The sequence below is a fragment of the Malaclemys terrapin genome, chromosome 8 (assembly GCF_027887155.1).
Source record: "Malaclemys terrapin pileata isolate rMalTer1 chromosome 8, rMalTer1.hap1, whole genome shotgun sequence".
In the NCBI taxonomy this organism is placed as follows: domain Eukaryota; kingdom Metazoa; phylum Chordata; order Testudines; family Emydidae; genus Malaclemys; species Malaclemys terrapin.
This window is the reverse complement of record NC_071512.1, coordinates 106,781,541-106,792,317: the sequence shown is the minus strand read 5'-3', so window position 1 is coordinate 106,792,317 and position 10,777 is coordinate 106,781,541. Positions and strand designations below refer to the sequence as shown.

At 43.1% G+C, this 10,777-nt stretch overlaps 1 protein-coding gene across 2 annotated transcripts in view; it reads left to right on the top strand.

Moving 5' to 3' along the window:
* AKR1A1 (aldo-keto reductase family 1 member A1) overlaps positions 1 to 10,777 on the top strand; it is a 30,604-nt gene continuing 19,827 nt past the window's right edge. The window contains exons 1-2 of one of the 2 annotated variants that reach the window (XM_054037970.1): positions 1 to 80; positions 6,541 to 6,636. In XM_054037970.1, the coding sequence (XP_053893945.1) occupies positions 6,547 to 6,636 (90 nt within the window). In that variant the 5' untranslated portion in view covers positions 1 to 80; positions 6,541 to 6,546. Of the gene's footprint in view, positions 81 to 240; positions 687 to 6,540; positions 6,637 to 10,777 lie in introns of those variants that run through there. The other variant, XM_054037969.1, reaches the window with a different exon arrangement.

Sequence of the window (10,777 nt, the reverse complement as noted above, 5' to 3'; positions counted from 1 at the left end):
TTTTTAACCCTACTGCGATCAAATAGTGATTTCCCTGGTTGTTTGTCATAGGGGAGCAGATCCTACCAACCTTTACTCAGGTTTGTAACTCCACTTACTCCAATGAACTGCTTAGCTGAGAAAGAGTTTGGAGGTTGGGACCAAGAGCTATGTCTCAAACTGTGACAGTTTGAGTGAGGGACATTTCAAACAGGGAGAAGGAAGAAACACTGACAATTTTTCCATCCGCAGAGGAAGAAATTTAAGAAACCAAACTCCTCCTTTACAAGAAAGAATAGCTTTAATCCTCCCTCACAAAATTCTACATGCAAAACCCACGGTGGCAAGCGAAAACCTACTTAAATTGTAACTCCAGAATAATGGGAATCTTCCTTTCAAAAGAGAATGAATCCTGGCAGGATTTTGCCATTTAGAGGCTCCCCCTTTGTCAATTTCGGTGCCACCTTCTCCATACAACACTCCCAGCAAGCTTCCAAGGGGTGCTGTGGAAGTTGTGCTGCACTAAGGACTTTGCAAAGTAGAGGAAATACGGTAACACATGTACATTCTTCAGCCCCACGTGGAAGGGTAAATCTGCTGGCTTTGACTGTGTGGTTAAAGATCAAACCCGGAAACGGAAATGTAGAGCGGAGAGTTGTATTTTGAACTCCCGTTGGGAATAGAGAAGGGAGAGTAACGGGTGTGCGGTGAGTTTCCCGACGTGATTTCCTAAAGCTGTTTTAATTCCCGTTTCTATTTAACCCGATTTGCATGAGACTGGTCTGTGTATCCCCCCCCCCCCTCCGCGGGACGAGAGATTGCAAAAGCTGTGGCTGTCTTGGACTAAATGTCCCATTTCCATTAACTTTTGTCGCAGAAGTTGGTAGGATGATCGCTTCGTTGAGTCTATAAAAGGCAGGGGAGAGGGATGCATTTTGCTGTCCGGTTTGTGCATGTGGGTACCTGAGGTTAAACTTCATTCAAAAAAATTATTGTAGAGTTTAAACTAGAGTAATGGAAAAACTGGAGAGCTAACCTCAGAGCTGTGGAGCAAGAGCGACCGAGTGCTACAAAACTATGGCACCTCTGATTAGAAAAACAAACCAAACTAGTGGACTTCCCACCAGCCCCCAAAAGAAGTGAGATTTAAAGGGAGGCTGATACATTCGTGTAATTTACGTCTCTCTCTATTAGTCATTCGTCATTATAGACACCCCCACCCCCCAAAGCTATTCATGTTACTTTCACATCATCTTTGACTCTCACCCCATTGACTTCAGGTTTTCTTCTGCGGACCCCACACACATGCACAGAGAAATGAACCCTGCTTTTCATACCCAGGTTTAACCATGATTGTTTAATTATATATTAACTTATTGACAGACTCTGTTTCATTTTTGTCTTCATTGCTACAAAAACGGTCCCACATTTTTATTGCAAAAATAACTGCAGGCTGCTGGACCTCTTTATGCGTTTCTTTACAAATGATGCTGACTTCAAAGCAAATCAGGTGAAGGGAGACATCTGGACAGGAAAATATTTAGACTTTAGCTTATGCCTTTTCCCCCCCTTCCAGACTTTCTAGTTCTGCCACCTCTGCACCATGCAGTGTTAATATAAAACTATATTTATGTGGAGTAGGATAATTTTGTACTTGTGTGCTATCAGCAGTTACTGATTAGGTATGCATACCTTGGCCTCTGGGTTAAAGTTCTGAGTTCAGGATGAATGTGAATTGTATTTATTAAAATACAGTTCAACTAGCATGTTACTTATGCTACCTGCCAACACAGTTAAAATTACACACAACTGTAATTATACTTGGGTGTAAATAGACCTGTCTTTTTTATGTGTTTAGGTGATTAAAACAAGTTCTACCATTCAGTTCCCATAAAGGCAGAGTCCAAGGAGCAGGACGTAGCAAAACATACCTTCTTTCATCAGTGTCCCTGTCCCAACACAAAGGGTTCTACATAGGGAGATTGACTGGAACAGCTATTGCAGAATAGCCACTGTAGAATAGGTTGTTCCAGAATAGCTATTCTAGTCAATTTCCCCATGTAGATGAGTCTTGAGCTGATACTACATACTGTTCATGGATCTTTACAAGTAGATTATCTAGTGTGGGTATAATGCAGTATTGTTGTAGCTGTGTCAGTCCCGGGATAGTGGAGAGACAAGGCGGGTGAGGTAATATCTTTTATTGGCCCAACCTCTGTTGGTGACAGAGTTTGTCTCTCTAGTGTGGGTAGAACTTAATTCAGGAAGCAGCCCTGTGAAACCAAGCTAAATAGCTGATCCCAACAAAAGCTGAGGAAGTTAGCAGGCTTTGGAATGCATCCTGAAACATGATTTCCTTTAACAGTTCAACCATAAGAACAACCATTAGGACATGTTGCAAGACCTTCCTCTTTGATAAAAATTTTCCACCATCAGCAACATGCTATTTACGTACCTCCTTTCCCCACCCCAAAATCAAAGTTTCCTATAACCAGAAATTGTAGAAGAGCAGAAAGACTCCACTAGGAATTTTGCTATGCCAAACTTATACCCTCGGAAGTGCTTGGATACTATAGTGTAAAGGATAGATAATCCTAAAATCTCTGTCTCTCCTAAATCAAAAACACATCTTGCACAATTGTTCCTCTTTCTCCAGCAACAGAAGACTACTACTCCTATATGAAGCTGTGCTAAATCAGGCCTCTTGCCCTGTCTACACTGACACTAATAGGTCCTGCATGTAAAGTACAGATGCGAGGTGTTGTATCTAATCACCAAACTTTTATTTCCAATAGAGCATGTTACAATTCAGCTTTTGGTGGGGTGGGCCACTCTCTCTTGAATTTTAAGGAACTGTGTCCTTTTCATTGGATCTCTGCCGGTCACTACAAACATTGTATCGAAAGAACAGGTGAAAGAAAATGATATTTTTAATAATAAAATAACAGAAGTGTGGTAAGGAACTGCTGGGTTTTAGCTCCCGTTTGCGTATTGTTTTACATTGTTCTATGTTGCATAGTTATTAAAAATTCATAGCTCTGACTGCCTAGCTTGTAAAACTCCTCATTGTCTTGCTCTATCCATTGAGATGATTTTTTTCTAGATTCCATATTTCTGAAGAGTCTCCTCCCTGTCTCTTGTCTCCACCGCAAAGGAGGTGTAAAACACGACCAGTCTGATCTGGTAGAGTTTTATGCTTGCTCTGCATGGGTGCAAATAGCAACAGCTGGTACAAGTTGCAGGGTAATGGTAAATTGGAACCTAAAAGTTTTAGCACTGGGTCTGTGGGACACCTTACTGAATACATTTGGTTAACAAGATGATATGGTTCTGCTATCATGTTGGTAAAAATCAGGAATATCTCCATTGAACTCAATTTGGTTATCAATACCACTGTGAAATCAAAATTGTACTCTCTGCTTTGGATAGAATGATGGGACTAATTATGCATCTAACTGGGTTTGCACAGCCTGCATCCTGCCCAGATTTCTTCATCTCTCTCTCTCTCCTGCAAACACTTACTCTTAACACCCTATGACCCCAAAGTTTTCCTCCCAAGGTGTACAAAGCGGAGAAGGGAAAGCATGATGTGGGTGGGCCTCCTTGTGTCTGTTCTGGTCCCCAAACCACAACCTGGAGTAGGTAATTTGGACAAAATCAGTTACCTCTCCCCAAATGCAGCAGGTATGCACCTGCACCAGTTGGTGACAAGCCGGTAAAGCAGTAGAACAACAAGCTCCTTGGATGCATAACTTCATCTTCTGAATAGGTGAAATGCCATATTTTTCGCTGTTGTAGGATTTGGCATAAACCCTGCAGAAGCACTCTGTATTTAAGCTTGAAAAATGTCTCACTAGTTTCCTTCTGTCCTTACTACTAATTTCTGGGATGTTATGGAATCTCTCGTCACCTGAGCTTGTACTCGGTATAAGTGGCTCCAGGTTGCTGCATTGTGTACTCCGACACCCTAGGAAATCTGAAACATGATGTTTTGGAGCTTAAAGATGTGCATTCAGTTTTTTCTTTTTAATGCATGAAAGTGGCAAATACAATATATCTTTCCATTTGAGGGCCTGTACTTAAAAAGACACCATGAGCAAATTTATGGCCAAAACTGTACACTGCTATAAACACTGATGTAATAAGAAAAGTCCTCCCGTGGGGAGAGAGGGATAAATCTTTTCCAGAAAAATCCTCCTTTATAGGACAGTAAATCCCTTCTTGCCTGTGTAGTGGTAGTGCATTTCCCTGTCTGTATCAACATACAGTGCAATACACATTGTTTCCTTGCTGTCCTTCACTTCCCTGACATGGGAGTTAAGTGCTTTTAGCAACTTGCAGGATTGGGCCTTTCATCATTTGGGAGGTCATAGAAAACATCCCCCAGTTAGTCTGCATGCAATGTTGTTAGGCCTCTGCTTGTCTGGGGTGTGAGAGACAGGAACCATATTTCTTGGATGGGCTGAATTCATGTTTTTTAAAGCAGTATAATAACTTTATAAATTATGGACCCAGTCCTGTAAGCCTTTACTCATGTGAGTGGTCCCACTGAGTTCATTGGGATTGATTGTGTGACGAAGGGTTTGCAGGATGAGATGTACATTGTACATGTAATGTAATTTACATCCATATATATATATATATATATAATAGCCAGGAGATTAATCTTATGTGCGCTGAGATATACACTGCCAAAGGTGGTGGTCTCCCTGAAGAATATAGTGCAATAGAGAGAAATCTTTTGACTTATACCACTGTAGTTCTTAAGTTATATAATTTTTGCAGCTCTACAGCTGTTCAACAGATGTAAATCACATTGAGGAGAGAGGACAGCAACAGGGAAAGGATAATGTTTTATTTTCCCTAGACCCTTTGTGAAAGATTTTTGATCTCCTTTATGCAAATATACCTACACTGGACTCAGTGGTGTTATTCATGATTTACACTGTCGTATGCATAGCGTTGAAGGCCAGAAGGGACCACTAGATCATCTAGTCTGACCTCTTGTAGATCGCAGGCCACCACCACTACCAGCACCCATACACTAAATCCAGCAACCAAAAATAGAACTACAGTCCACAGGAGACTAAGCTATTATAAGAATGGCCATACTGGGTCAGACCAATGGTCCATCTAGCTCAGTATCCTGTCTTCCGACAGTGACCAATGCCCAGGTGCTTCAGAGGGAATGAACAGAACAGGGAATCATCCGGTGATCCATCCCCTATCATCCACTCCCAGCTTCTGGCAGTCAGAGATGAGGGACACCCAGAATGTGGGGTTGTATCCCTGATCATCTTGGCTAATAGCCATTGATGGATAGTTTTGGCCTTCACAACATTCCGTGGCAACGAGTTCCATAGGTTGACTGTGCATTGTGTGAAGAAGAACTTCCTTTTCTTTGTTTTAAACCTGCCACCTATTAATTTCATTGGGTGACCCCTGATTCTTGTGTTACGTGAAGGAGTAAATAACACTTCCCTATTCACTTTCTCCACACCACTCATGATTTTATTGACCTCTATCATATCCCCCCTTAGTCGTCTCTTTTCCAAGCTGAAAAGCCACAGTCTTCTAAATCTCTCCTCGTATGGAAGCTGTTCCATATCCCTAATAATTTTTGTTGCCCTTCTCTGTACTTTTTTACAATGCTAATATATCCCTGAGAGATCCCTGTGTAACAATTTGTAGTCTGCTTTGGATTTAACTATCTTGAGTAATTTTGTATCATCTGTAAATTTTGCCACCTCACTGTTTACCCCTTTTTCCAGATCATTTATGAATATGTTGAACAACACTAGTCTTAGTACAGATCTTTGGGGGACGCCACTATTTACCTCTCTCCAGTCTGAAAACTGACTATTTATTCCTACCCTTTGTTGCCTGTCTTTTAACCAGTTACTGATCCATGAGAGGACCTTCCCTCTTATTCCATGACTGCTTACTTTGTTTAAGAGCCTTTGGTGAGAGAGCTTGTTAAAGACTTTCTGAAAGTCCAAATACACTATATTCAATGGATCACCTTTGTCCACAAGTTTGAGCCCCCTCAAAGAATTCTAATAGATTGAGGAGGTATGATTTCCCTTTACAAAAGCCATGTTGACTCTTCCCCCAACAAATCATGTTAATCTATGTGTCTGATAATTCTGTTCTTCACTATAGTTTCAGCCAGTTTGGCTGGTGGTACTGATGTTAGGCTTACTGGCCTATAATTGCCAGGATCACCTTTGGAGCCTTTTTAAAATTGGTGTCACATTAGCTATCCTCCAGTCATCTGGTACAGAAGCTCATTAAATGGTAGGTTACATACCATAGTTAGTAACTCTGCAATTTTACATTTGAGTTCCTTCGGAATTTTTGGGTAAACACCATCTGGGCCTGGCGACTTATTACTGTTAAATTAATCAATTTATAGATGTGCCACATGTAGAGAATAGGTTGGATGGAGACGTACAGTGGTGCAACATGAGAGCAGAATTGGGACTTTCGTGTTTTCTTTATTGCGTAGAAAATGTAAGTTGTTGCAACTTTGTAGTTATAATGAAAAATTAACTTTTTTAGGTAAAAATGTCTTCTACGTGTGACTTTGTTGTGCTCCACACTGGGCAGAAGATGCCTCTTATAGGACTGGGCACCTGGAAAAGTGAACCTGGCCAGGTAAGGCTTGCACTTGCTATAAACTAGTGCTACGATTTCAATCTGTATTTGTGCCTTATGCGCATGTGAAGCACTTTGATTTGATGGTCTTTCATGAGTACTTCAGTTACACAATGTATATGTAGATTTTTAGGCCCCAATCTTTGACATATGCATGTGCTTAACTTTATGCAACTGGAACTACTTGCTTATGTGCGAAGCAGGTATGAACATGGTTGCAGAATTGGGGCATGAGGTCATAATTTGGCACTCCCTCCCGCATTTGATTAATTCACATTGACGTCAATGTACAAAAGTTGTTGCTAATTTCAATGGAACTTCTGCATGTGCTTTAAGAGTCTGCTGAACTGGGGGTTAGAGAAGAAGGGTGGTTATTGGCTGAGGTACAATACTCAGGAGATCTGGCATCAATTCCATGTACTGCTACAGACTCCCTTTGTGAGTTTAGGCAAACCGCTAACTTTCTGCCCTGAGTTCCACACCTGTGAAATGGCTAAAAAGTTTCCAGTGGTGAAAAATCCACAGCTTTTGGCAAGTTGTTCCAATAGTTAATTACCCTCACTGTTCAAAATGTGCCTTATTTCTAGTCTGAATTTGTTTAGCTTCAACTTCCAGCCATTGGATTTTGTCAGACCTTTGTCTGCTGAATTGAAGAGCCCTCTGTCAGATTTCTGTCCCCCATGCATGTAAGCACTTGTAGACCGGGGTGGTCAAACTGTGGCTCATAACTCTTTTACAGTTAAAGTGCTGCTCGCGGAGCCCCCTAGACCCCCCACATTCTCTGCCTACAGACTGTTGGGGCGGGGAGCTCAGGGCCTCCGCCCTGCGGTGGGGTGGTGAGGCTAGGGGCTTCTGCCAGAGGCGACTGGTGTCTGCTGAGGGAGGGGGGCACAATTTAAAGGTTCACTCCCCCAACAGCTTGAGTCATGCAGTCCCCCCCCCCCCCGGCACACACACCCTCTTGCCTAGGTGGCCCCTCCCTGCAGCTCGCAGGTGTTAGCTCCCGGTGGAGAGGCAGCAGCAAACAGCTGAGAGCTGCAGGGAGGGGCCACTGCTTTAGCTCCGTGGGGAGAGGCAGTGGCTCTCCCTGCAGCTCCCAGCTGTTTGCCGTGGAGATCCCAGCTTGCAGGCTCCAGCAGTGCAGGGAGGGGAGCTGGTGGCACCATGTGACTGAGCAGGGCCAGTAAACCCTGGCAAAAGGACACATGCCATCACATGCCCCCCCATGCATTGCCTCTAGTTTCTGCCCAGCGGGGAGGGGGTCTCAGGGCTTCAGCCCCACAGGGCATACCTGCTGCGGCTCAGAGCTTCAGCCGGAATGGGGCTGAAGCTCTGAGCCCAGGCAGGCACCTCCTATGGGGCTAAAGCCCTGAAACCACCCTCCCCACAGGAATCTTTATATCAATTTCTCCATTTTTTTTTTTAAAACCTTTTTTGCTTCCTTATCTGCCATTTTATTGCCAGCTTTCCCACCATTTGTTGGAATCCATGCTACGGCATGTCTAAGTATACTATTTCTGTTGCCAAAAACAATATTTCCTTTATTAAAATCACTTCTGCTTTCTGAGGTGTCTCTTTAGTTGCCACTATATCTGATAATGAAGATGAAAAGAATACAGCTGTGGTAGGCCGTACATCCCTTATCCATTTTAATGCTAACATTTATTCCCATCGATTCAGCTGTCATAATAGATATCTCTTTAGATTTCTTAACTCCAATCTCAGGAATCCAAAAGGCGTCTCCCTGTTCTGATAGAAGAAACAGAAATATACAGCCCTCTTTCCCAGAGCAGGTCCTAGTTGGTTAGGAGAGAGGGGAGCCTTGCCCTGCCCTCTCTGTAAGGCTTCTGGTCCCAGGCTCATAGGGGAATAGTAGAATAAGTTTTCCTCAGACAGAAACTATTCCCCCAGGACTGCTTCCTCTCTCCCCATATCTGCCTCTGCCATTTTCCTAGTACATCAAAACTCCAAAACCTTAAAATAGTCATGCTACAGAACAGGGGTTGTCTCTCACCACCCAAGCTCCACTATCCTTAAAGGGACAGTGCACCCCTGTTACACTCATACAATATCTCTTTGTCTGAAGAGCTCAAACTGCTTTACAGCAGTCTTGTCCGGTGGCATTTTAGTCATTTTACAGACTGATAAAGTGACAGCATAGAGACTTGCTCATGGCCACATAACATCTCCATTGCAAAGCCGTGAATCAAACTCTGTTTTCCTGACTTCCCATCTTATGATCTAACCACGAGGCTCTGCTCATCCCAGGACAGATATAAGAAATTTAGCAAAGTACTTTGAGTGAAAATTTGGGCATCCAGATCTTGCCTGTATCTCTCTGAAGAAACTAGGATTATTTTTGGATTGTAAACTTTATCTGGTGGTGCTTTATCCAAAGTAACGCCATCCTATTAAAGCTTTCAGTACGTTTCAAGTACAGATTTCTTGTGCTCCCAGCTCTGATAATCTTTCTAGTCCTTTCATTCCTATTCCTCGCACGCTGTCCCTGTACCAGCCTTGTGGTTTTTCATAGCCAAATCTTAGTTGTACAAATGAAAGTGCCGGAGCATCTCAGTAGTGAAGCTGTAATAGATACTTCTCAGCTTTTCCGGAGCTTGTTTACTATTTTTCAGTCTGGTTTTTAAATTCTTTGTTTAAAAATGCAAAAACGTGTTGCTTCTCTTACCTACACAGCCAAACATTGGTAGAGAATTTGGTGTTTTGTGATGTTACCTTAGGAACGAGATGAAGAGATATTTGAGCGGAAGGGAGCAGAACACAGTAGCGTCTTACGAAATGACAGCAGGAATGAGATCCAAGATAAGTCTGTTCACCCAGTAGCATCTATCACTAAGAACATGAATAGCATGGATTTTAATATGAGCGCCTGGGTAGCATTAACCCTTTCCTACCTCACTCTAGTCTTTTCCTTTTGGCATACAGTTCTGAATGCTGCTGCAGGTGTCGACGAAGCCTGGATGTGTGCATATTTGATATATTTGTCCAGGATAGTATTAGAAGAGGTCTCTCTTTTTCATCACAGATGTCAGAAGGGCACACTGCACTGGCAGCCAACTGACAGTGGATGAGGCTTAGTAGGAAGAATGGATCCCAGAATGAAAGGGGTCAGCTAAATCTTGAGGCTCCTGGAGGAAAGACTTCTTTGCAAAAATGATAGCCACTTAAAATGGATTTTTTTAAATTGTTTTCAACCAGCAGCATTCTGTCCCAGCAAAAGAACAGACCAACCCGCAGTGAGTGGGTTCTACAGGGAAGGCATGGCCTAAGTGGGACTGAGAAGCATTGTTTCGGATGGGAGATGAGGCATCGCGGGAGCCAGAGAAGGAAATATGTGCCTGGCCAAGCTGGCTTTCTGTGCAGTTTAAAACCTATCACCAGAAAGCCTGACTGGGTTTTGGACATGGCTTCTCTAGACTGATTGTCTGACGAGTTGCATTCATCGTAACATGGTGAAGTTTTCTATAAAGCTACTGTACAATAGTCATCTTTATCACTTTAGGCTCTTATAAGTTGTATCCCTGTGGTATCTGAGCACCTCTCAGTTATTTCTTTGTGCTCTCACTCTGTCAGCAAACTGGAAATTCTAGTCACCCAAACAAGCAGTTCCTCCCAGTTAAAGTGTGTGTGAACTGTGGCAGAGGAGGGAAGGATTTGAATTAAATCCATTTATGGATAGGAGACAAATCTTTGTTTGTTGAGGTGTTCTATGTTGCCACCCCTAGTTGGAGCTCTTAGGGTACGTCTACACAGCAATTAGACACCTGCAGCTGACTGCAGGACTCGGGCTGCAGGGCTATAAAGCTGCTGTATAGATGTTCAGGCTTGGGCTGGAGCCTGGGCTCTGGGACCCCATGAGGGAGAGGATCCCAGAGCCCGGGCTCCAGCCCTAACATGAACATCTATGTGACGTTTCTGAAGCCTGAGCCCGAATCATCCATGGGTCGTGTATTCTGGTGAAGAGGTAACCTTAGTTTCCTCATCTGCAACAAAGGAAGAGGAGCTCTGATGTAATAATGCAGTATAACCAGAAGCCTGCATCTGACAATCATGCGGTCTTCACAGTCAATTTCTCCTTCCATTTCCCATCTGTGAGTAAGCACGAACTCCTGGATTGCACCAA